The following is a 23069-nucleotide window of genomic DNA, read 5'->3' on the forward strand; positions in this document are numbered from 1 at the left end:
AAATACAATTAAATTATATTAAATGGACAAAATATTTAATTAGATAGTTAAACAGAAGATACAAAACATGTAATTATGAAATTAAACAATTTTTTAAACAAAATATTAAACATTAAAGATGAAATATTTTAGATAATTAAACATTTAAAAAATACAATTAAACAAGAAGAACATTATTTTTAAAAATACAAAACATTTCATTAGATTATTAAACTTTTAAGGAGACAAAACTTTTAATTAAAAAGTTAAATGTTTAATTAGAAAATTAAATCTTAAAGACAATAAAACTTTAAATAGGAATTAAACAGCAAATATAATGAAGCATTTAAAAAGAAAATTAAACATTAAAAGGTGATAAAACATTTAAAAAGAAAAACCTTAACAAAGATTTAATCGAAAAATAAATCATTGGGAAAGAAATGGAAATTTTTCAAACAAGCCGATAAAACATTTGAAAAAACAACAAACATTAAAAAGACAAAACATTTCGAAATCAAATCAGACATTAGAAAAGAAGCAAAGGTGAGAAAAGAGCAAAACTAAACATTTAAGAAGAGTCAAATTAAAGACAAAACATTTGAAAAGACACCAGTTAGACTTTAGAAGATCAAATTAAACAGAAGAGACAATAAAACGATCAAAAAGAGCAAAAACAGATAAAGTTCTTAAAGCGTTTTCTAGTCTGAAATGAATGAATCAAGTTTCTTCAAACATTTCCTCTTTCTGTGTTCTTGGTTTGATTGTGGACAGATTTACTAAGAACGCATTTAAGAAAACTGCTTTCCAGATAAAGTCTACTAGTAGTTGAAGGCATGGATCATACTAATGTTACCTTCTGATCTCCACAAACTTTACTGTTCAGTGAAGAGAACCAAAGTTTGTTCAGGATTTCTAAAAAATCCACAGGTGAAGGTCTGACAAGAACTCAGATGGATGATCTAAATGTGAAATCAAGACTCATGGTCACAAGTTTTAAGGCTTCTGTTAATCAGAAAGTTCAAACTAACAGAGGAGTACTGAGAAACTTTTAAAACTTCAGTCCTCAGACTGTCTGAAGATTCAAACTAACAGAGAACTAGTCAAGAAGTTTTAGGTTTTCAGCCCTCAGACTGTCTGAAGGTTCAAACTAACAGAGAACTACTCAGGAACTTAGAAGATATCAGTCCTTGGACTGTCTGAAAGTTAAATCTAACAGAGAACTACTGTGGGACTGAGAAAATTTCAGCCCTCAGACTGTGTGAAAGCTCAGGTCCTGAGGACTCGGGAGGTGTGGAGGCTTTGGAAAGTCTTGGAACTGAGGGTTCAACCCTCCAGCTCAAAGGCTGAAGTCCAACCTCCTGAGAAAAACGGTCGAGACGAGACTCGAGTTAAAAAAAAACTCGAAAATGACAAAAACTAGATGATAAATGCGCAAAAAAAAGAAGAATTTGTATCTGAGCGAGTAGCTCAGGGGGATAAGAAGAGGACTACAGAGTGGAAGGTCGCAGGTTCAAGACCCACCACTGGCAGTTTTCTTTCTTTGTCTTTGTCAGGATTTTGATAAAACTTAAGAAGGGTCTGGTCTTGAACCAGCGACCTGCAGCTCCATAGGCAAATCCTTAACTCACTGAGCTACAGATCAGATACAAAGAAATAAATTCGTCGTCCCTTTGACATCGTAGTTCCTGAAGTGACCACATGGGTGGAGCCAAGGCGGAGTCTGGGTGGAGCCGGGGCGGAGAGTAGGCGGGGAGGTGGGTGGCGGCCTCCCCCCTCTACTCCCCCACCTCTCCCCACCACCCACCACACCTTCCCCCGCCCGACGAGTTCTTCGAGTCTCCACGAGTTCTTCGAGTCTCGACAGGTTTTCCCGAGTTTCTGGAGTTTCCACCAGGTCGGAGGCAGAACAAGTTGTCATGAAGAGGTGTTGAAGTCGGTCAGGATGGACTGACTTTTTACAGCGACTAGAAGGAAGATGACTAGAAGAGCAGGTCTTTAACCACCATCCATAAAATCCATGGAGTCGGCTCCAGAGAAATGAAAGAAGGTCAACTTTTATCAACCTCCATCCAGATATTCAACTTGATATCTTTACTTTGAGATTTTTAGCACCACAAACCTTTAGTATCACACTTTATTATTATTTATTAGGACTTTAATGGAATCCACCAGCAGATTTAGTTTTTGTTGACAAACTTTATTCTTGTCGCTGTGGGACTACAGTGTTTAAAACTCTTCCTTCTATTTGACCTCATGTTTATTAGTTTTAGTTTAGAAAGTTATTTTAGTTGCCCATTAGTCTCTTAAAAACCAAATAATAAATTGGATTCGTCAAGAAATTTTAATTTCTTACTTTGTCATATTTTAGATATGACAAAAAATATAAAAATAAAGTGTCTTGAGACAATTTGACCTGTAATTGGCTTTATATAAATAAAATTGAATTAAAATTGTATATATCTTGTAATGTTGGAGTAATTCAGCCATATATGTTGGAAAACACATTTTCTTTGTCCATTAATCTGTTGTTTTCTCCAGTAATTCATTTATTGTTTTGGTTTATAAAATGTCAAACCCAAATATATTAAGTTTACTGTCATAAAAACCAAAAAGATTTACATTCATGATGCAGGAATCAGGCAGTTTTTCACTTTTTATCTTAGTTTAGTCAGAAAGATAGTTGATAATGTGTGAATTGTTGCAGCTTGTGAGCCGTAGAAGGTTTTAATCTTTGGGGCCGAGTGTCAAAAAACATTTAGAAACCAACATCAACAAAACACTCAACAAAGATTTGAACATCATTAAAGGGAAATCCAACTTTTGCATGACAATGTCAAATTAAAGGACATTTATTTCCAACGTAAATGTGTGATATTCATCCTCTGGAGCTTTCTCTTCACATCGTCTTCCACCTGGACTGGTTTGGTCGGGAGCATGTGCAACAAACATTTGAAAAACTGCACTTTAACATCAATGAATGATACTGAAGTTTAATCTCTACATAAATGAGACTGAGTCTGGATGTGCTACTCTGTCATTAACTCCTAAGTTTAGGGAAAGTTAAAACAGAAGAAGACAGTTCAGATAAGACGTGAGAATGAGCTTATTTTGAACAAACATCTCAGACTTTGAGTTTCAGCACCTACAGCAAGATATTTTAACAACAAGCAACTCAAGAGATCCAGAAGTTGGAGAGAGTTACCTTTAGCTGAGCCAAAGACCATGTGGGACAAAACCTAGCAAACATTTCAGACTTTTCTCTGTGAATTCTGAGAAATAATTTCCTATTTAATGACAGAGCTACACATCTTAACTCAGTCTCATGAAAACAGACTCTAATTCAGTGTCATCCATCCATATTAAAGTGCAGTTACCCAAAATGTTTGTTGCATGAGCTCCAACAAAACCTGTCCAGGTAGAAGGCCACTTTGACAAACAGGAAGTGGAAGATTCCAAGCAGATTTATAGAAGGGGGAACCGGACTGTACTAAGTGTGGTCGAGTATAGAGGGGTGTTTTGTGGGTTTTAAGGCTGATAATGATTATTAGTGAAACATTTAGAGTATATTCATTTGGATGTTCATTTGCAGTAAATGAAAGTATTTATAATCTTGGAGTTAAACTTACAAGAACACAAACTAACAGAAAACTTTGTTGATACGTTTTTGTTGTGTTTACAGTTGTTAAGTTAAAGGAGTTTTATTCGTGACGTATAACCAATCAAATCACTCCAGAAGACAGAGCGACCACAGGTAGATCAAGGTTCAGAGCCAAAGTAGCGCCTTTTTAAAATTGATTTATTACCGTAAATCGGTAAAAAACTAAATAATGATAATCAGTAAATCAGTCAGCCCAGAATTACTACAATTCTACAATATATGTCTCTTTCCTTTGACTTGTTATTTGTACAATATACCATGTATATGATGGCGTTTTTTCATACCAAAGGCTATACTATGATGTTTTCTCAGAGACATATGATGCTACTCTGTTTGTTCTGGCCCTGCACTCCTCCTCTGTTGTTTTCTGGATTGTACTCAGCTGCATGCCTTCGTCCACCCGGCCTCCGTTGACTCGTCCCGCCTGCCGTCTCTGGAGCTGAAGCTGGATTGGAACAGACCAAAGTACAGTCCAATCACGATGCCAGCTGCCTCTCAAAAGGCTCCTTCATCTGGCAGGTGGCAGCACTTCTTCTGAGGGGAAGCTGAGCTGGCCCGGCAGAACTTTGGAGATGTGTTCCAGTGGTTGGTGGATGTGTAGGGAGATAGAGAGGGACCTTTGAATTGTTCACAAAGGAAAACAGGAAATCCATTGGTAGTTTTAGTTTAGGGTGCTACTGCGGTGTGTTTTTGGGTTTTAAGAGGTGAACAGGAAGAGTTTTTTTCGTATTGATTATCTTTTACTTTGTTCCTGGTTGGAATGCCCATCAATGTCAACATGAAGTTCACTTTTAGTTCTGTTTATTTATTTTTATTTTACTAACACCCATTTGCTTTTAACCCCCTCACATGTTGTGTTGTTGTAAACTTACTCTTTCAAATAAATACTCGTCTAACCCTCTGGAAACCAGCGTTTGGACTGTTTTTGTGTTGCTCCTCACCTACTTCAGACAGCTGGGACATAACAACGTTTTGTGGACTAAAGGCTATACTATGACGTTTTTAGAGCGACATGCTATACTGTGACGTTTTTAGAGCGACATGCTATACTGTGACGTTTTTAGAGCGACATGCTATACTGTGACGTTTTTAGAGTGACATGCTATACTATGATGTTTTTAGAGCCACATGCTATACTATAACGTTTTTTGGACGACATGCTATACTATGACGTTTTTTGGACGACATGCTATACTATGATGTTTTTTGAGCAACAGGCTATGCTATGACATTGTTTTGGGTGACATGCTATGCTATGATGTTTTTTGGACGACATGCTATACTATGACGTTTTTTGGACGACATGCTATACTATGATGTTTTTTGAGCAACAGGCTATGCTATGACATTTTTTTGGACGACATGCTATACTATGACGTTTTTTGAGCAACCGGCTATGCTATGATATTTTTTTGGGTGACATGCTATACTATGATGTTTTTTGGACGACATGCTATACTATGACGTTTTTAGAGCAACATGCTATACTCTGACGTTTTTAGAGCGACATGCTATACTATGACGTTTTTAGAGCGACATGCTATACTATGATGTTTTTAGAGCGACATGCTATACTATGACGTTTTTAGAGCGACATGCTATACTATGACGTTTTTAGAGTGACATGCTATACTATGATGTTTTTAGAGCCACATGCTATACTATAACGTTTTTTGGACGACATGCTATACTATGACGTTTTTTGGATGACATGCTATAGTATGATGTTTTTAGAGCGACATGCTATACTATGACGTTTTTAGATCGACATGCTATACTGTGACGTTTTTAGAGCGACATGCTATACTATGACGTTTTTAGAGCGACATGCTATACTATGACATTTTTAGAGCGACATGCTATACTATGACGTTTTTAGAGTGACATGCTATACTATGACGCTTTTAGAGCGACATGCTATACTATGATGTTTTTAGAGCGACATGCTATACTATGACGTTTTAGAGCGATATGCTATACTATGATGTTTTTTTGGGTGACATGCTATACTATGACATTTTTAGAGTGACATGCTATACTATAACGTTTTTGAGCGAAATGCTATCCGACGACGCTTTTAGAGTGACATGCTATACTATGACGTTTTTTTGGGTGACATGCTATAGTATGATGTTTTTAGAGCAGAATGCTATACTATGACGTTTTTAGAGTGACATGCTATACTATGACGTTTTTAGAGTGACATGCTATACTATGACGTTTTTAGAGCTACATGCTATACTATGACGTTTTTAGAGCGACATGCTATACTGTGACGTTTTTAGAGCGACATGCTATACTGTGACGTTTTTAGAGCGACATGCTATACTGTGACGTTTTTAGAGTGACATGCTATACTATGATGTTTTTAGAGCCACATGCTATACTATAACGTTTTTTGGACGACATGCTATACTATGACGTTTTTAGAGCGACATGCTATACTATGACGTTTTTAGAGTGACATGCTATACTGTGACATTTTTAGAGCGACATGCTATACTGTGACGTTTTTAGAGTGACATGCTATACTATGATGTTTTTAGAGCCACATGCTATACTATAACGTTTTTTGGACGACATGCTATACTATGACGTTTTTTGGATGACATGCTATAGTATGATGTTTTTAGAGCGACATGCTATACTATGACGTTTTTAGATCGACATGCTATACTGTGACGTTTTTAGAGCGACATGCTATACTATGACGTTTTTAGAGTGACATGCTATACTGTGACATTTTTAGAGCGACATGCTATACTGTGACATTTTTAGAGCGACATGCTATACTATGACATTTTTAGAGCGACATGCTATACTATGACGTTTTTAGAGTGACATGCTATACTATGACGCTTTTAGAGCGACATGCTATACTATGATGTTTTTAGAGCGACATGCTATACTATGACGTTTTAGAGCGATATGCTATACTATGATGTTTTTTTGGGTGACATGCTATACTATGACATTTTTAGAGTGACATGCTATACTATAACGTTTTTGAGCGAAATGCTATCCGACGACGCTTTTAGAGTGACATGCTATACTATGACGTTTTTTTGGGTGACATGCTATAGTATGATGTTTTTAGAGCAGAATGCTATACTATGACGTTTTTAGAGTGACATGCTATACTATGACGTTTTTAGAGTGACATGCTATACTATGACGTTTTTAGAGCTACATGCTATACTGTGACGTTTTTAGAGCGACATGCTATACTGTGACGTTTTTAGAGCGACATGCTATACTGTGACGTTTTTAGAGCGACATGCTATACTCTGACGTTTTTAGAGCGACATGCTATACTATGACGTTTTTAGAGCGACATGCTATACTATGACGTTTTTAGAGCGACATGCTATACTATGACGTTTTTAGAGCGACATGCTATACTATGACGTTTTTAGAGTGACATGCTATACTATGACGTTTTTTGGATGACATGCTATACTATGATGTTTTTTGGGTGACATGCTATACTATGATGTTTTTTGGACGACATGCTATACTATGACGTTTTTTGGACGACATGCTATACTCTGACATTTTGTTGAACGATATGCTATCCTATGACGTTTGTTTGTACCAAAGGCTATACTATGATGTTTTTTGAGCGACGTGCTATACTCTGACAATTTTAAAGCGACACACTATGACGTTTTTTGGACAACATGCTATACGATGACTTTTTTTGGACCAAAGGCTATACTCTGACAATTTTAGAGTGACATGCTATAGTATGACTTTAACGCTCTATAAAAATTCAATATTGATTTATTTTAAGATCAGCCACCTGATGTCTCGTTTTGACCATGAAAACTAACGAAAAAATATATATACAGTCTATGCACCATACTGTGTTTGGCTCCACACTTGCTGATGACCACTCAGAAAATGAAAAAACTGGCCTTTTTCGTTTCGGTCTCTTACTGATTTTACTTATTTGTTATTCTAAATATAAAATGAAAATCAAAGCATTTTTAACATTTCGTATATGTCTTTTTTATCACGAAAAGGAAAAATGCCTTGTATGCCAATTTTAATTTTTGTATTTTAAAACGAAAATCAAATAACCACTTGTTTTTTGTTTTTCAATACCTGTTTCAGAACGGAAAATCCAATTGCCAAAATATACACAGACTGTGAACCACTGATGTTTCAAATCAGCATTATCAATACTTAGGAATTTGGTTCAACAGCAGATAGAACAATGAAACATGTTGCTCAGAAATAACCCTCATGTGACCATAGAGACATTTTGGTCTTTTCATTTAAAAAAAAAAAAAAAAAAAAAAAAAAAAGCTCAAAACTGATGTTAGTTGAAATGAATTACTCAATGAAAGGGGAAAAAAATATTGATATATAATATTTTAAGGCACTGCTTTGGTGATAACATCTTTTGTCTTTAAGGATCTCTGGCTCAATATATAATTGCGGGACTTTTGGTATCATAGTTGACAGGTATCATAGTTGACACTTTTGCTGTTTTCAGGCCTAAAATCAACATAGCCACCTATAACCAAACACCACATGGCATTTTTACAGAAAGATTCTTCTAAATATTATATATACAATTGAGTAAAATTGAAATTGAAAGTTATTTATAAAGATATTGTAGTAAACATGTTGACGTGATAAATCTACACTTAACTCACACACTACTTTATATTAAATAACTCAGAAAGCCTTGGAGTCTTGCCAGTCTTTTCTTCAGGAGGAAATGACATCATGTGGAGCAGGTCATGTGATCTGGAATTAACACACTTCCTGGAGAGGTGTTTTTGTAATGGGTAACTTAGTTGAAAGTGATTTCTTGGACACAGATAAAATTTGGTAGTTTTCATATAAAATTTGATATATTAAATAATTATGGAATTTGTAAAGACATGATCATAATGAACATAAAAAACGTTAGTTTTTTTGTACTTTTAAGAAAAATGTATGCAAGATATATCCCATGGACTTAAAAGTCCCTCAATTATAAATTGACCCTTCTAACTTTCTTTAAATTGACAACAGTGAAAATTTTGGTTCTTACACCAAAGTAGTTTGTTTCTCCTTTTTAAAGAGAAAACTTTTTAGACAGCTTTGAAGTTAGAAACTCACTTGTGATCTGACCAAAACCTCCAAACATGTGAGCTGACATTAAAAAAAAGAGGTTTTCCTCTGCAGGGATTCATCAAAAACATTTAGCTGCTTGAACTGTGGCCTGTTTTCATTTGGCAGAGTAAATGTCAGAGCCTGACAGATAAAATATGGAGTCTCTCTGCTGCTGACTCAAGACTTTGACAGCAAGTTTCAACACTGATGTTGTTCAGATTTAAAAGCAGCCAGTTTAAGACTAAACACTCATAGTGTTCATATCTGAGTGCAAAGTGTCTCTGCGTATTATCTGAGAGGAAGGTCATCGCTGCTCAGTGAGTCACCAGGATGTGGAGACTTTTTAGTTGAGCTTTGTGCCTGTTTTGACTTCACATGTTATTATGACTTTATGATTCACAGCAAAGAGCTTTTTTTTCTATCTCTTGGTGTCTGGGACATAGTGAAACTTGAGATGATGAAGTTCAACCTCTGCAGGATAATCCTCCAAACCTCTGACTTTGTGTTTTGACTGTTGCCCTGCTGTCTGAGGTGTTTGTGAAAGCAGAGGTTGTGGACATGGGATTTTAACACTCAGTGATTTTTGACACGTTTTATCTCAGGCCATCTGTTCAAAGGTTTTAATATTTGCCATTTTGTTATATCTGGGTCACTGTGAAAAGAAAACAGAACCAAATGCAGCACAGCTTCAAAAACAAGTTGTTTATTTTAATGTCAAACAGCTTTCTTGGTAAAAATGAACACTCACTGTGTCAAAGTGTAAACCAGTTTCAGAATGGTGTTATAAAAATATGACTATATAGGGATTATTATGATGCCATACAAAGAGTACAAAATCTCCATCACCCATGTTTATGCTGGAGTATTTAGAATCCCTGAGTCTGCAGAAATGAATTTTCTTGTTGAGAATTGATAAATCAGCCACGTTCCAAGAAATCCTAAACCAGTGACTCCCACACAGGGAGGCCGTCTGAGTCCTGACTGTGCAGAGAACTTAAACCAGTGTCTGAGTCGTCGTCGTTCACACTGTGAGCCTTTGACAGCCCTCTGGCCTGCTCCACCCATCCAACTCTCCTCTCCAAAGTGCTCATCATCCCCATCTTATCGTCTGTCTCCTCTTTACATCCCTCCTCCCAGCCCGTCCCTTCCTCCATGTCCAAAGTGTTGACTTTCTCCTGCAAATCCCTGATCTCCTTCTCTCTCGCCCCGCAAATCTGCTGGGTCAGCTCTAAATCACTCCTAATAGCCTCTAAATCCGTGTTGAGGCGCAGACCGATGTATAAACTCGCATCTAGCTGCGTTTTGATCCGCTCTTCTTCCAACAGCAGCTCATTTTCGGATGTTGTCTCTGCCTCTGGGTTGGCCAGGGCCGCTGAGTCCTCCCAGTCTTTGCCCTGCAGCTCCTTTTTCCTGCGCTGCATCCAGCGGTGGTTCAGCTCCTCCTGGATCTGTACCGTGATCATGTCTATCAGGGCCTCCTGCTCCCTCAGCTCCTCCTGTAGTTGAACCACCTCCCCGCACTGCCGGACATGCTCCTCTAACTTGGTTAAAGTGTCCGGTGAACACAGCTGCTGTCCCTCTTGGCTGGAAGCTGCAGCTGCATCCATCAGATACGTGTTCTGCACATAGTTGACCCCGTGCCTTTTAATTCTATCAAAGTGCACCTTTGCCTCGCACCTCTCGATCTCTGAGTCGAGCTCTTGAATCCTCTGGATCTGCTGGCGGATCGTGTGATCCTGAGAAACCACGAGATGAACCAACGTTTCCATCTTCTCCGCGCAGGACGCGTCTCTGTGCGCCGCCTGCGCCCTCTTTTTGTTAATCTTCTCCAACTTTCGGAAGGCTTTTCTGACAATCCTGCGCTGTTTCTCGGGTGAGATGCCGCCCATGGCAGACCGTGCGGTGCCTTTGGTGACACAGGGGCTCTGTTTGCTGAGCACCACACGCGCCTCTGCGCTCCGGGCTCCGTGGTTCGCCAGAGACGCTTCGCTCTTCACCAACACGAACTTCACGTTGCTCTGCTCCTCTCCCCATGCGAGCCAAAGCCGTAAGAGCTTGGTTTTGTTTGGTAAAATCCTCTCGAAGCCTCTCCATTTCTCCACGATGCAGTAGGACTGCGCCGTGGAAAGGCCGTGCTGAGAGTTTTGGTCCTCCAGAAGCACTTTGACAACATCAGCGCAGGTTGTGCGCTTCGACAAGCCGAAGACCAGTTTCTCTTCTCGGCAAACCCACACTGAGATCTTACTCTCTTCCGACTCCATCGCAGATTTCTGCTGAACAGTACTTCTTGTAAATAAAATTAGTAGAAAGTCGTGATATAAACAGATTTATATCCGCATGTGTGGAGAATCGCGCAGCTGTGTCCATGTTCATCTCCAGTGTGATCATGCGCGCTGCGTCCCAGACGCGTCTAAGCTGCAGCTGGAGGCTCCGTGTGTCCTCTGGTGCAGTTTACTGAGGCCAAGTCAGGTTGACACTCAGTGCGCCTTTTTGAACGCCTCTGCTCTGATCACATGACCGCCAGGACTCCATATTGTGATGTTTGTGGAGCCATGATGACTTCGGGATTGCTCACCAGCTTCTATTTTCTGTGGCATCTTAGAAGTTATTGTGTTTCGAGGCTCATTGCATCCGTGGTTATGCGTAAGAAAGTCTTAGATTAAAAATATTCTAATCTATCTGAGTAGTATTGAGGAGAAAATATCTAATATATATATATATATATATATATATATTAAATATATAATATATATATATATATATATATATATATTAAAAAAATATTTTTTTTCTTTTTCTTGAAGCTGGAACAAGTAGTTTTAACCAAAGCAAAGTACTTTTATAAAGAAGCAAATCATTACCACAGTTAAATGAAATAATTAAAGTATAATAAATACAATAGAATAACATATACAAATAAGTTACATTTATTACAATGAACAAAAACATAGAGGAGCTGGAAGCATAGAACCTCAGGCTCAAAATAATTTAGGGCTTTTATGTTTTTTAGAAGTAATTTAACATTGACTATTTGTACAGTGCATCTCTGTTCTGTATCTGACAACTTATCTAGAATTTAACAGCAGGATTTATAGTATTTTTGTCAGATTCCTCTTCATTCTCAAGTTCATAACATGACATCATACAGCTTCACACAGATCATGCAGCTTTCTCTCATTCTGATTTTTTCAGATCAAATGTAGTTTTTTTAAAAAATGTTTGTCACTTCCTCAGAGCAGAGAGAGGATTTCCAACTAGCGACTACTTCTGGATCTACTTAGCCTTCTTACTAGATGCAGGCAAATATTGTGATTTTGTAAATTGTGTGGTAGAAAGACAAATATGCACAATCTAGCAGTTCAGTTCTGACTTCTCCTTTGACTGTGTTACACTTTGGGCTTGGAAATCTGAATATTCAGGAACACTTTTGTTGATATGAGAGAGGCCACAGATAAGCGTAAATGACTCTTCTGTGATAATTTGAACTTTGACTACAAACTAAGAGGACAAACTGTTCTTTAATCTTCAAGAAATGTCAGAAAGACGGTCTTTATCTCTGGCTTTGTTGGGTTGTCAGTGCGTCACACCAGTGGTTTGTTAATCCAAACGCTTTGTAATGAACTACTTTTACCTAAATTTGTCTAGAGATGTGACAGTTTATATGTAGTTGTTAGTGGAGCCCCTCTTTAACCACATCACATCACAGAGCTACTGGAAATAAAAAAACACTCCTGGTTAGGATCACACATACCTCCGATGATGTGCTCTGTCCTCTAAATTTGTTATTTCATTGTAATGCTATTTTCTCAGTACAAACATTGACAGACAGTCATGCAGACATTTGGAAAATACTTCAATTATGCGACTGTTGTAACTTCAAACAAGAAAAACTGACAAAGTTAGTGAAGTCGAACTCATGATCCTTGAATTCTGGCCAATAAAATGCATCATGTTCATGTTGTGTCACGTGAACGTGATATGTGGCTCACTTATAGGTATATATGCATGAAAGATGGCTTTGAAATTAAAGTTATGGGTGGTACTGAACATGTAAGGTGGTTTATAAATGTCCACATGGTGGTGCTCGACGCTTCTCAGCTGCTCAGATTTTTTCTTGGTCCATTCTCTCTGGTTAGTAGTTTATCAGATACCCTGCAGGAAGACTTCTGGTTTTCACCATGAGCATTTTGTAGACTCTACCTCGCCTAGATGAAACTGTCTCAGTTTTGAATCTGTGTGAAATCAGATTAGAACAGAACATTTACCACAAAAATCAAAACCAAAACAATCTGCTGATTTCATCTCCAGAGCCAATGACAGCTATTTGAGGACTATGTGCAAACTCAAGAGGAAAACTACACTAATACTTAAAAATGTAGCCACTAAAACACAATTCCAGCAATATCTGTAGCTCAGATGAGTCAACTGTTATCACTAGTTCTGCGTTTTGGAAAATACTTTTTATCACATTCACGAAAGTTTCTGCTCTAATGCTCAATGCGATTACACAACATGTGTATACAATATGCACTAAAAAGCCACTTTTTTTTGGTCATGTGAAAGTTAATGCAAACATATTCACACTAGTAAAACATGGCAGCTACAAAAACTTAATTGGTAGCTATAACGTAAAAGTGAATCATGTCACGATGGCACAAAAGAATAATGAAATAAACTAACCAAATATGTGTATTTCACATATTTTCCCTTTGGTTTGGGATGTAGTGGAGTTGCAAATGGCAGCTTGGTAAATGGAGCGCTCCAAATGGTGGAACCTCATGGCACCAACAGCTATACTCTATCTATCTATCTATCTATCTATCTATCTATCATGAAGATTCCACATTGTTGATGTTATCACAAAGGTGATGATATTAATTTATTATTGAGGTCACAGTAAGTGGTTGGTAAATGTCCTGGACTGCATTACTTTTAAAAGTGTTTCAAATATTTTGCTGTCCTTATGTATGTTAATGTGGTGGACAAAACACTACAAATACTCCAGTAAATCACCAACGCGTTAATAGCAAACATGAAATAGAAGAATCTCTATTTGATGTCAGCAGTAACTGAAAATGTAGAATTTATAGTGGAGCTACTGTATTGGATTGCAATGGATTGTATCAAAAGTTGCCTGTGAGTGGAGTTTATTGAGACTTCCACTTAATAAGTCAGGAAACCATGATGCCTTTAATTAAACAACGTCTCCCTCTAGTGACTATTTCTGTTACTACAGTGGTATATGATAAATTATGTTCCCTCATGTGAAACAGGGAGTTAAATATACAGCTCCATCTACTGTTGATCTGAGGTTTTTACAGTTAAAGAGTTAAACAGAGGCCGCTTTGGTCTAGATCTCTGACAATCATCCATACAAAAAGTTTAAAATACAGCAGGAAATTACTTCAGCAACAACCAAAAGGAGGCAATATTTTCCCGATTTATTTAACTTCAATATTGCATACATACAAAGTATCTAGAAAGCTACAAAATATCTACTATTGTCAAGAAGGCATCATAATGTTACGGAGCAAAGACAAGACCATATGCAGAACACAGAAACATAGCAGAGCTTCTTTTCTCTCCTTTGCTCCAACACTTTACTGTCATGGATATGAAAAGATATCACACATCGGTACCAAGAAAAGCTAAGATATAATTTTATACAAAGCACCTTTTTACAAAAAAAGAAAGAAAAAAAAAAAGAATCTGCACACAAAACCCAAATGTGTGAATGACAGCTATGTGGAGCTATGTCAAGAATCACTTTAAAGCCACCATCTGAAATGGTCATAAACAGAAAGGTACCAGTACCTACTCTTCATAAAATTACAAATAACAAGAGCTAAACTGCTGATATGTTTATAGCATGATTCCTCCACTCAGCCGTTTGATTTTCTATTCAAATGGTCCACCAGACATTCGAGCCATCAAAAGCGTCAGTCCTGCTGTTTTTTTTTAGTGTTAAAATGTCTAAATGTACCAGCAGTGCAGCAGTAACATCATTACCATCTTATTGGGCTTGTAATATACAGACAATGTCATCACACAACCAAGTAATACAGGTACGATAAGAAAACAGGAACATCTCACTATGTAATCAATAAACGTGAACAGATACACAGGGTAAACATAAGAAAAAAGCCTATTACAACTCCACAGTGTCCACAGGACTGTGGCAAAATACTGAATGATTGAACTTTATCTGCATCCACCAGAGACCTTGTCTGCAATTTATTTAGAGTTTCTTTGATTAAAATACTTCACATGATTATAATTTTTTTGAAGAAACAGTAAATATTTGAGTAATTATGGTCCTTACAGTGGAAGTATTAGCCTCGATGCCCTCGTCCACGCTCACAGAATTAATTTAGTTTCTCAAACAGGTTTTGGAAGCAATTCCAGATTTAACCACACAAATTGATTTTAGAGTTTGTACTGATGAATTCCTATTAAATAAACTTTCTTTTGCAAATGTTCAATAAATGATAAAAGCTTGTGTCAGTCCCTGCTTCGTCAACATGAGAGCTGCGTCTGCGTTATTAAAAGTAACATTGTTAAAGTCTGTTTTCTGCGGTTTTGATCACATGTATTCACGGGAAAGAGGAAATCACAATGTTTCCAAAAATTTTTTCTTAAAAAAACACTTGAACCTGCAAGTGCGGCATGAAGCAGACAGCTTCAGTGTTTTTGAGTTGACCTCCTGTATGCAGTCAGCGGCTGTACGATGTCAGACCCCGTCTTGTAAAGTCTTTGACCTCAAGCAAAGAAATAGTTTTTCTTCAAATACATAATTTGCTAAATCAATTTACAATGTAATAAAAATGAATATATCATTTATTTATTTAACCAGTAACTATCTTTCCCCCTGCTGTCATTACAGTCCTTTGAAAGGCAATGTGGTGATTGGTTTCACTCATGTCTTGCTTTATTTGGTCTAGCAACATTTAATTTTAAATTTCTGTTTGATCTTTTTGAAACTGGAATTTTTAAACCAAAGGCACTTCTTTTTTGCTACCATGCAGGACATGACAAAAGATTGACTGTATCTCTGTATTTTTTTTTGGTCTTCTGCAACAGGAAAGGCAGTCAGTCTGTGTTTATAGTACACTCTTAGAAAAAGGCTGATATTTTAGGAACATATTACAGCACTGGAGAAAAAAAAAATAACCTGTTCCCGAGCTTGAATTTGCAAACTTAATTTAACATAAGTGTACTGCCTGTCAAAACAATCAACAGAAACTGTAATTCTTGGAGTGTACCAATTTTAGGAAACATAATTTCTCAGATGAGAAGATATACCAAATAATACATGGGTAAGGTATTTTTGCCTGTTTCATCCACAAAACTGATTTTAGACTTAAAACAAAGCGAAGGGTAATGTTAGAGTATATTCTAAGGCACTGTACACTTACACTTTGGCAGATTGTATTGTGATTTTTTTTGTTTTTACACAATGCAAACACATAAAGAGTCTTCCCACACAGAGATCACAGTTTTAGTGGCATCTTTTGGACTTGACATACAGCTTCAATATGCTTAAGGCTCGGGATTGGTGCAGGGCACAGAAACATGTGAACGTAGTGTGACCATGAAGGCAGCAACACTCGGACTTGGAGTTATTACACCACGATCCCAGAGGGGAAAGATATTCTGAGTCTTTCAGAGGGGGGAAAAGCCACAGCATTCTGAACAGGCACGCCGTCTCCAAGAGATTTGTAGTGTCACAATAATTTCAAACGTTCTAAAACCACAGATCTAACAGAACAAAAGTAAGCATCACTAAGGCAAGCACAGGAAGGGGAACAAAGTGCTTTTGGACCAGATGAGAGTCCAATTGGAGTAATTTTAGCAGTATTTTCACCTGTCTAAAACCGAAAAATTCTCGTCACTTGTTTGCAGTACAGAAATGCTTAGCAGGCGGTAAGACTTCCTACATTTATGGAGCAGATGCAGGAAAAAACATTTGTAGTATTTTCACAGTGCATTCATTCTGTTGTTGGTGTCTAAGACTTGGAGTGCTTCAAACTGGGATAAATAAACTACTGAAAGCTGAGTTTTCTTTTTTTAAGAAATAGCAGTTCTGCAATATTCACAACAATTTGCTTTCGGCTAATATATATACATATATATATGTATATATATATATATGTATATATATGTAGTGTCCTTAGTTTTGTTTCTTTGGAAAATCTATTGGCTGTGGTGTGTCTGTATATCTACAGTATGTACGCTCACAAATTAGGAAGTACAGACATACAAAACACCCTCAAAACATATTACACAGACCACATCAGGCCACTGATAGAAAAGGCCTGCATCCTTTTTTTTTTTTTTAAAGTCTACATAACAAAGCAGAAGAAGACAGCACACATATTTCCATTTATCAAATGAATCTAGTAAATTCTTTAAGAACGGCCACATTTATACCCAACGGAGACCAACTCAACGTATTTAAAATGAGAATTCCCATATTTAAACATAAAAACAACTGTACCGCAATTCACAGCTGCAGTCAAATAACAAACACTTATATTAAAACAGATTTATAACAACTGACTTCACCCGACATCTTGACCAAAGAGCATTGCAGGTATGACTTTCTTGTCGAGGCACTGCCGCTTGTTTTGAGGTTGGTAAGTCTATTAAAAGAAGAGGGGAAGGTGGGAGGGCTTGGAGCCGATCATTCCTTTACCAGTCTGTAGATGTGATGCTGGGCGCCGTGCTCACTGTTTGAAACTTCAAACACACACGCCATACATAGCAACGTCTCCTGGGTGTCCCTATTCGTCACCACCTGGAAGAGAAAAACACGGTCACGTTCTAGCAGTGCAGCGCTGTACTTTCTGTCTGGCACGTTCCTGTTTTGTAAATCTCAATCACTTGAGTGCACAGGCCTCATTTCCACTCCTGCTGTTAGTCATGAATGGATGCATAAATGTGCTAATTTTTCGTTTACATACTAGAGCATCCGTGCCATTAATGTGTCACATGTGCTAATCATCATTATTAAACATTAGGAGGAAAATCAATTACAATTTTGGTGCCATTATTCCTACAGGCTTTACATAGAGCGTCACGATAGAAAATAAATGAAAAGATCACAAATTAAAAAACACAATTATGCCTTGAATATGAACGAGAATGCTTGAATTGATTACAAGAATGATAAATGGAAATATGTTCATAGAATACAACAACAAACATTATGTGAAAATGGCTAAGGAACTATGTTTAACTATCGAGGCTCCGTCTATCACCTGATGTGTCATTTCCACCTCATTATATTTAAAACTGTGTGCGCACCTGGACTGAAAGATTGTGTGAACTGTGAAGTGACAGCACATGTTTTGTTTTTATTATTACCACATTCTGAGGGAAATAAATTCTGCATGTCTTTTGAGCATAACCTTAGTTTATACATTTGGCTGAGGCACCCTGATTCCCAATATTGACTGTTCTAAGAAGGTAAAAGTGTTACTTAGCCCTCTGAACCACAAGCAGTTTCTGCCCATTTTCTGCTCCTGTCACATTTTTACTCACTATGGGTTTATTTTCCACTAGCAATATAAAGTGTATGGAATGCAGCACAACCATGGCTACAAATAGAGCTCAAAGATGTCTTTTGGACAATATATAAAACTACAATACCATAAGACATAAAAAGGGAAAAAAACAAAGGTTGAATTTTCTAAATTGTCTATTTTACTTAAATTTTACAAACCTGGATTCAACATTTGCAATCTTTTTCCAAGTGCCCCAAGGTATTACCAATACTGGAAAAAATTTGCAGCTCCACATGTAATTGATATTTTACTATTTATATTTTTAATTAGTTTTCCATACTTGTCTCCTATCTGCTCTGTGATTTTCTTGTGTGGCTGTTGGTCACAGCTGAGTCACTGATGGCTTCAGGGTTGCATCAAGGAGCAAAGAAATAGTTTTTTTTTCTTTATCTGGTGAGAGCTAACTCTGTATTTTGGCAAATTTTTTTAAATGACACAAACAGAACAAAGTTATTTTGATGAGCGCGACCTGCTTTACTTTCTGAAACGATTTTAAAAATTTGGAAGTTGATTAATTTAGCTGCAGTATAAGCCAATGGGTACAATCCAACGTTTTGTTAAGATTCGCGTCATCTAGTGTGAATATCACCGCCATTTATCACGAACAAGCTTTTAACAAACAACATGCCTACTAGGGATGTCCGACAATATCGACCCACTGGTATTATCGGCCCAATATTGGCATAAAAAAGTAATATTGGCCAATATCGTTATCGATATTTTTGCCTCTCATGAAAACTGTTATATTTCGCTGGCATTTACCAGCGTGCAAATGATCACATCATCAAACTGCATTGTGAAGCGTGGAAACAAGCCGTGTGGCTGCAGTAACAAGCGTGCTGTGCCTGACTAACAATATGTCTCTGGTTTGGAATTACTTCCAAGCCCACATATATCGGTATCGGTTGACATTGGAATCGGAAATTGAGCGTTGGACAATATCGGCATATGGATTATTGGCAACAAAGCCAATATCGGACATCTCTAACGCCTACCTACAAAATTATGAAAACTGCTCACATCACTAAAGTGTTATTTCTATTCATCAGGAAGTGGGAGAGAACAGCAAGGAAAGCGAAAAATAAATTGTTGGTTTTGATAAACTTATGAACATAGCCTTTAACAAGTGGTTGGAAGGTACTTCTTAATCTTTGACCGGTTTTAAAATCATATTAGTTCCTGCTTTTAGGAAACACCTCTTCAGCTTAAGAAGAGGTAAAATGGGTGTAAAGATCATCAGCCCAACGATTCTTGGAAGGAAACAGAGCTCTGGTTGCTATTTTGCATGCACACCCCCACGTATGGATCTATGTCTGTCTTTTTATTTCTTGCTTTCTCAGTAGTGGTGAATGACACTTTAAGACCCCATGTGATGGCTAATAACAGGGGTTCCTGCCCTCTCTTATCCTCCCTTTCCCCTGCAGATAATGAGGCTCCTCACACTGTGTTTCATCCCCTGTGGAATGAGAGGAATGTGAGACCAATGAGAGGAACTCATCTCAAGGCCCTGCCAAACCCCCCGTTTTTTTTTTTTTTAAAGCCAGCTGGAGTCACCAACACATCCTGACAGCAAGGAGAAGAATGAGAATCCCCGGAGAGGGACGTCGCCCACTCAGGTCAGTAAGGTGATTACCAATAAGATAGTGAAGTTCTCCAGCACACTGTTCATCATATATTTCTCTGGCAGATGTTTTAGCTTATGGATAAAGTTGATCATGTATTCACACATGGGAGACCGGCTTATCCTGTAGACAAAGCGTCCGTTCTCAAACCGTGCATACTCAGTCTGAGGAGAGAGAGAGAAAAAAACCCCGACATTTTAAAGAAGATAAAAAGCAATGCGCAATTTAGATCTCAGATTGCTCGGATCTCTGTGATGGGAAAATTAGTTCATACCTCGACTTTCTCGACCACCTGCTTTCCAAAGGAGCAGACCTTTGTTGAACATGTTATAGTCATGTTCTCTGAACTCTCATACTGACTGGTGACTCCGTAGAAAGATCCAGTATCATCCTGAATGTTGCAGTTTAAGTCGGCCTGGGGCAGAGAAGAAGAGCGACAGAACATGCATTTGTATTCAGGGTATTTATACAGAAATGGTTTTTTTTTGCTTGTCTAGAAAAATTATAAATAAAGTTCATTAAAACTTTGCTTACTGAAATCGAATGCTTCTAAGAATACAGGTGGTGAAAGTACAGGCAAAAAGTCGTTGCTATTTCATACAAGGAAAGTGATCCTTGCACACGTGTATATAGAAAGTCATTTAAGAAGATCGTTAACATTTAAGGTGCATTAACTGAGAAACTACATTTGTCATTGCAACCTATATTCAGGAAAGCAAAGCAAGTAAGAACAAGCTTGAATCTTGGTCTTGGTTTGGGTTACAGCCAATTCACGAAATATTGCTAAGGAACACAAAAAACAAACACCTGGAAAAACTGTCTGCAACAAAGCCATTCTATCATTCTCTTATCTAGCCAACAGTCTAACACATAATGTTGCTATGATACAAAATTACAGGTATGGTTTTTATGAAGTGGAACATTTTTACCTGTAAAATGTCTCTAATGGAAAAACTCCAAATCAGTGACAATGTTCCTAAAAGACCTCAAGTCTGGCATTTCTGCACAGTAATCTCTTGCTATTGCTTGGCTTAAACATCAATATATCTGTAATTAACTAATATCAGCTGAAATATGGGACTCAAGGGTAAGGGGGTTGTAAGACAGATATGGCTCAAGTATGATTTGCCTTAAATCTGGGAAAACAACAGAATGAAGGATACCAATAAAACAAAAAAATATCTGTTTGATGAACACTAGTCTCTCATAATGACACACAAAGGAAACAGAAGAGCTGTTCACAGAGGAATAAAGTAAAAACTAATTGGAATTAAAAAAAAAATTAAGCATAGCATACATTTGGTGTCTCTTTGTTAAATGTGCAATATTTTTCACCTCTTAACCATGTTCTTAAAGTTCACTGTTTTATTTCCATTTTTAGTCTCTACCAACTACTGGGTGAATCTCTGGCTCCTTAGCTTTTAAACGATCCACAATGGTCACCAGCTACTCACCAGCTGTGTCTGTAAGCTGCGCGGTTTTGGCTAAATAAAACTGTGAGGAGCTACTGATATGGAGGAATATTTTCTTTAGGTTTGTCACCAAAACAAACATTGTTTCCAGACTATAACTTGATGCTAAATTATAAAAATAAGAATGGTAGCCTTTTTAAATGTAACCGGTATTACCAAATGTCACTGCACAAGTATTGGATTTTTTTCTCAGTATAAAACTGTTAAGCATGTTGATTTCTTGAATACTACCTGGAAAAACAGTATACTGTAAAAGCGCTGTCTAAAGTTAGTATGTCGACTGAAACATGTCTGTCTGATCACAGAGCTGCTGAGATTATCTGTGTGCATCGCATACCAAATGAGAAGATCTCAGCCACATCTGAATAAGCATGTTAATGTGCCCATATTGGAAACAAGACTCTAAAGAGGATTAAATGAAGTTACGTTAAATGACTGATTTACAAGGTTGAACGGGCCTGCTCCTGGAGGGCAGCCTCTCTGTGCCCTGAACATCCTGTTCATTATGGACACAAAAAGAGGAGACATCCTTCTACAACATTTTCCTCCTTCATTAAGCAAAGCAGTTATACATTCATTATTGTGCAGATTCTGTCTTTCATTTGAAATTCAGATTTGCCGGTCACTTCAAAAGGAATTTTAAGGGACTTGGTCCAAGTGCATACGGTCCTACTTTGTTGGCTGCCGCTAGTTAGCATTTTGCATCAGGGAGGAAATACATGCAATGTTTAAACAGCCATTAGGAGTGCAACCAGGTCACTCCATTGTTTGGAGATATTACACTGAATTAGCGAGTGCTTTGATCAAAAGCTCTCCTGCTATGCAAGTCCAAATATAGCTGAGTGCATTCTGCAAACATTAAGAGAGCAATCTTCTCTGTGTAGACTGATTACACCCAATCACTAAACACAAACCTGAACACACCGCTACTGAACAGGATTCTGCCATCAAATGTTTCACAAAAGGTTACAATGAAATTGAGACTAATATATGTAAAACATAATCAAGCTGCAAAGCAGGAATTCTCTATACTTATAAATGTGGCTGATGAATTAAACTCACCCAGAATTTTATAAGAAAGAAGGAATTCTGGGGGCCTTTTCCGTAGAGCTCCTTCAGTCCTCCTTTCTTTTCTGGGAATTTATCATAAATCTGACGAATGTCCACAGACTCCAGCAAGGCGTCGCTGTAGGAATGATTTGTCTGCCCGATATGTACAAATAGATGTTTGTTGTACTGAAAGAATGAAACAAATAGTATTAGAAACACATTTGAAATATTTCATGTTGTATGTGTTTCAATTTGGATCATTTTGTGTCAGAATAATTTACAAGTCTGATTTTAATAGTAGTGTACATAAAATGATCTAAAAAAAAATATCTGTAACAGAATTTAATATCAATATCCAAACAGTCACTGGCACAGGAGGATTTACTGAAGCAAAATAAGCCAATTCTGACAAATAACCATCATAATAAGCCAGTGGTAGCCAGGATTAGACTGGTAACAATACATTCTGATGATGAGAAATAACACTCTGCAACGTTGCTTTTTATTTGTCTGTCAGAATGGTCTTAAGCAACTTTTCAATTTTATGATGTACAAATTAGCCAATAACATTCAGCTCCACTAAAACCAAAAACAAACTGATTCCCTCATTTGT

General features: G+C 37.3%; 2 protein-coding genes across 10 annotated transcripts in view; both read right to left on the reverse strand.

Annotated features, from left to right (window-relative positions):
* Positions 1-9433: 9433 nt before the first annotated feature.
* On the reverse strand, positions 9434-11213 carry rassf10b (Ras association domain family member 10b). The gene has a single exon (XM_055011695.1). The coding sequence runs from the start codon at positions 11005-11007 to the stop codon at positions 9685-9687; it is 1323 nt and encodes a 440-aa protein (XP_054867670.1). The 5' UTR covers positions 11008-11213; the 3' UTR covers positions 9434-9684.
* Positions 11214-14168: 2955 nt separating this feature from the next.
* The window catches only part of tead1b (TEA domain family member 1b), a 50053-nt gene continuing 41152 nt past the window's right edge, over positions 14169-23069 (reverse strand). For all 9 annotated transcript variants that reach the window (XM_035949541.2, XM_023273260.3, XM_023273266.3 and 6 more), the window contains 4 exons: positions 22469-22642; positions 20209-20349; positions 19946-20098; positions 14169-17543 (listed from right to left, as the gene is read on the reverse strand). In XM_035949541.2, the coding sequence (XP_035805434.1) occupies positions 17430-17543; positions 19946-20098; positions 20209-20349; positions 22469-22642 (582 nt within the window). In that variant the 3' untranslated portion in view covers positions 14169-17429. The remainder of the gene's footprint in view (positions 17544-19945; positions 20099-20208; positions 20350-22468; positions 22643-23069) is intronic.

The sequence above is a fragment of the Amphiprion ocellaris genome, chromosome 1 (assembly GCF_022539595.1).
Source record: "Amphiprion ocellaris isolate individual 3 ecotype Okinawa chromosome 1, ASM2253959v1, whole genome shotgun sequence".
NCBI classification, from domain to species: Eukaryota; Metazoa; Chordata; class Actinopteri; family Pomacentridae; genus Amphiprion; species Amphiprion ocellaris.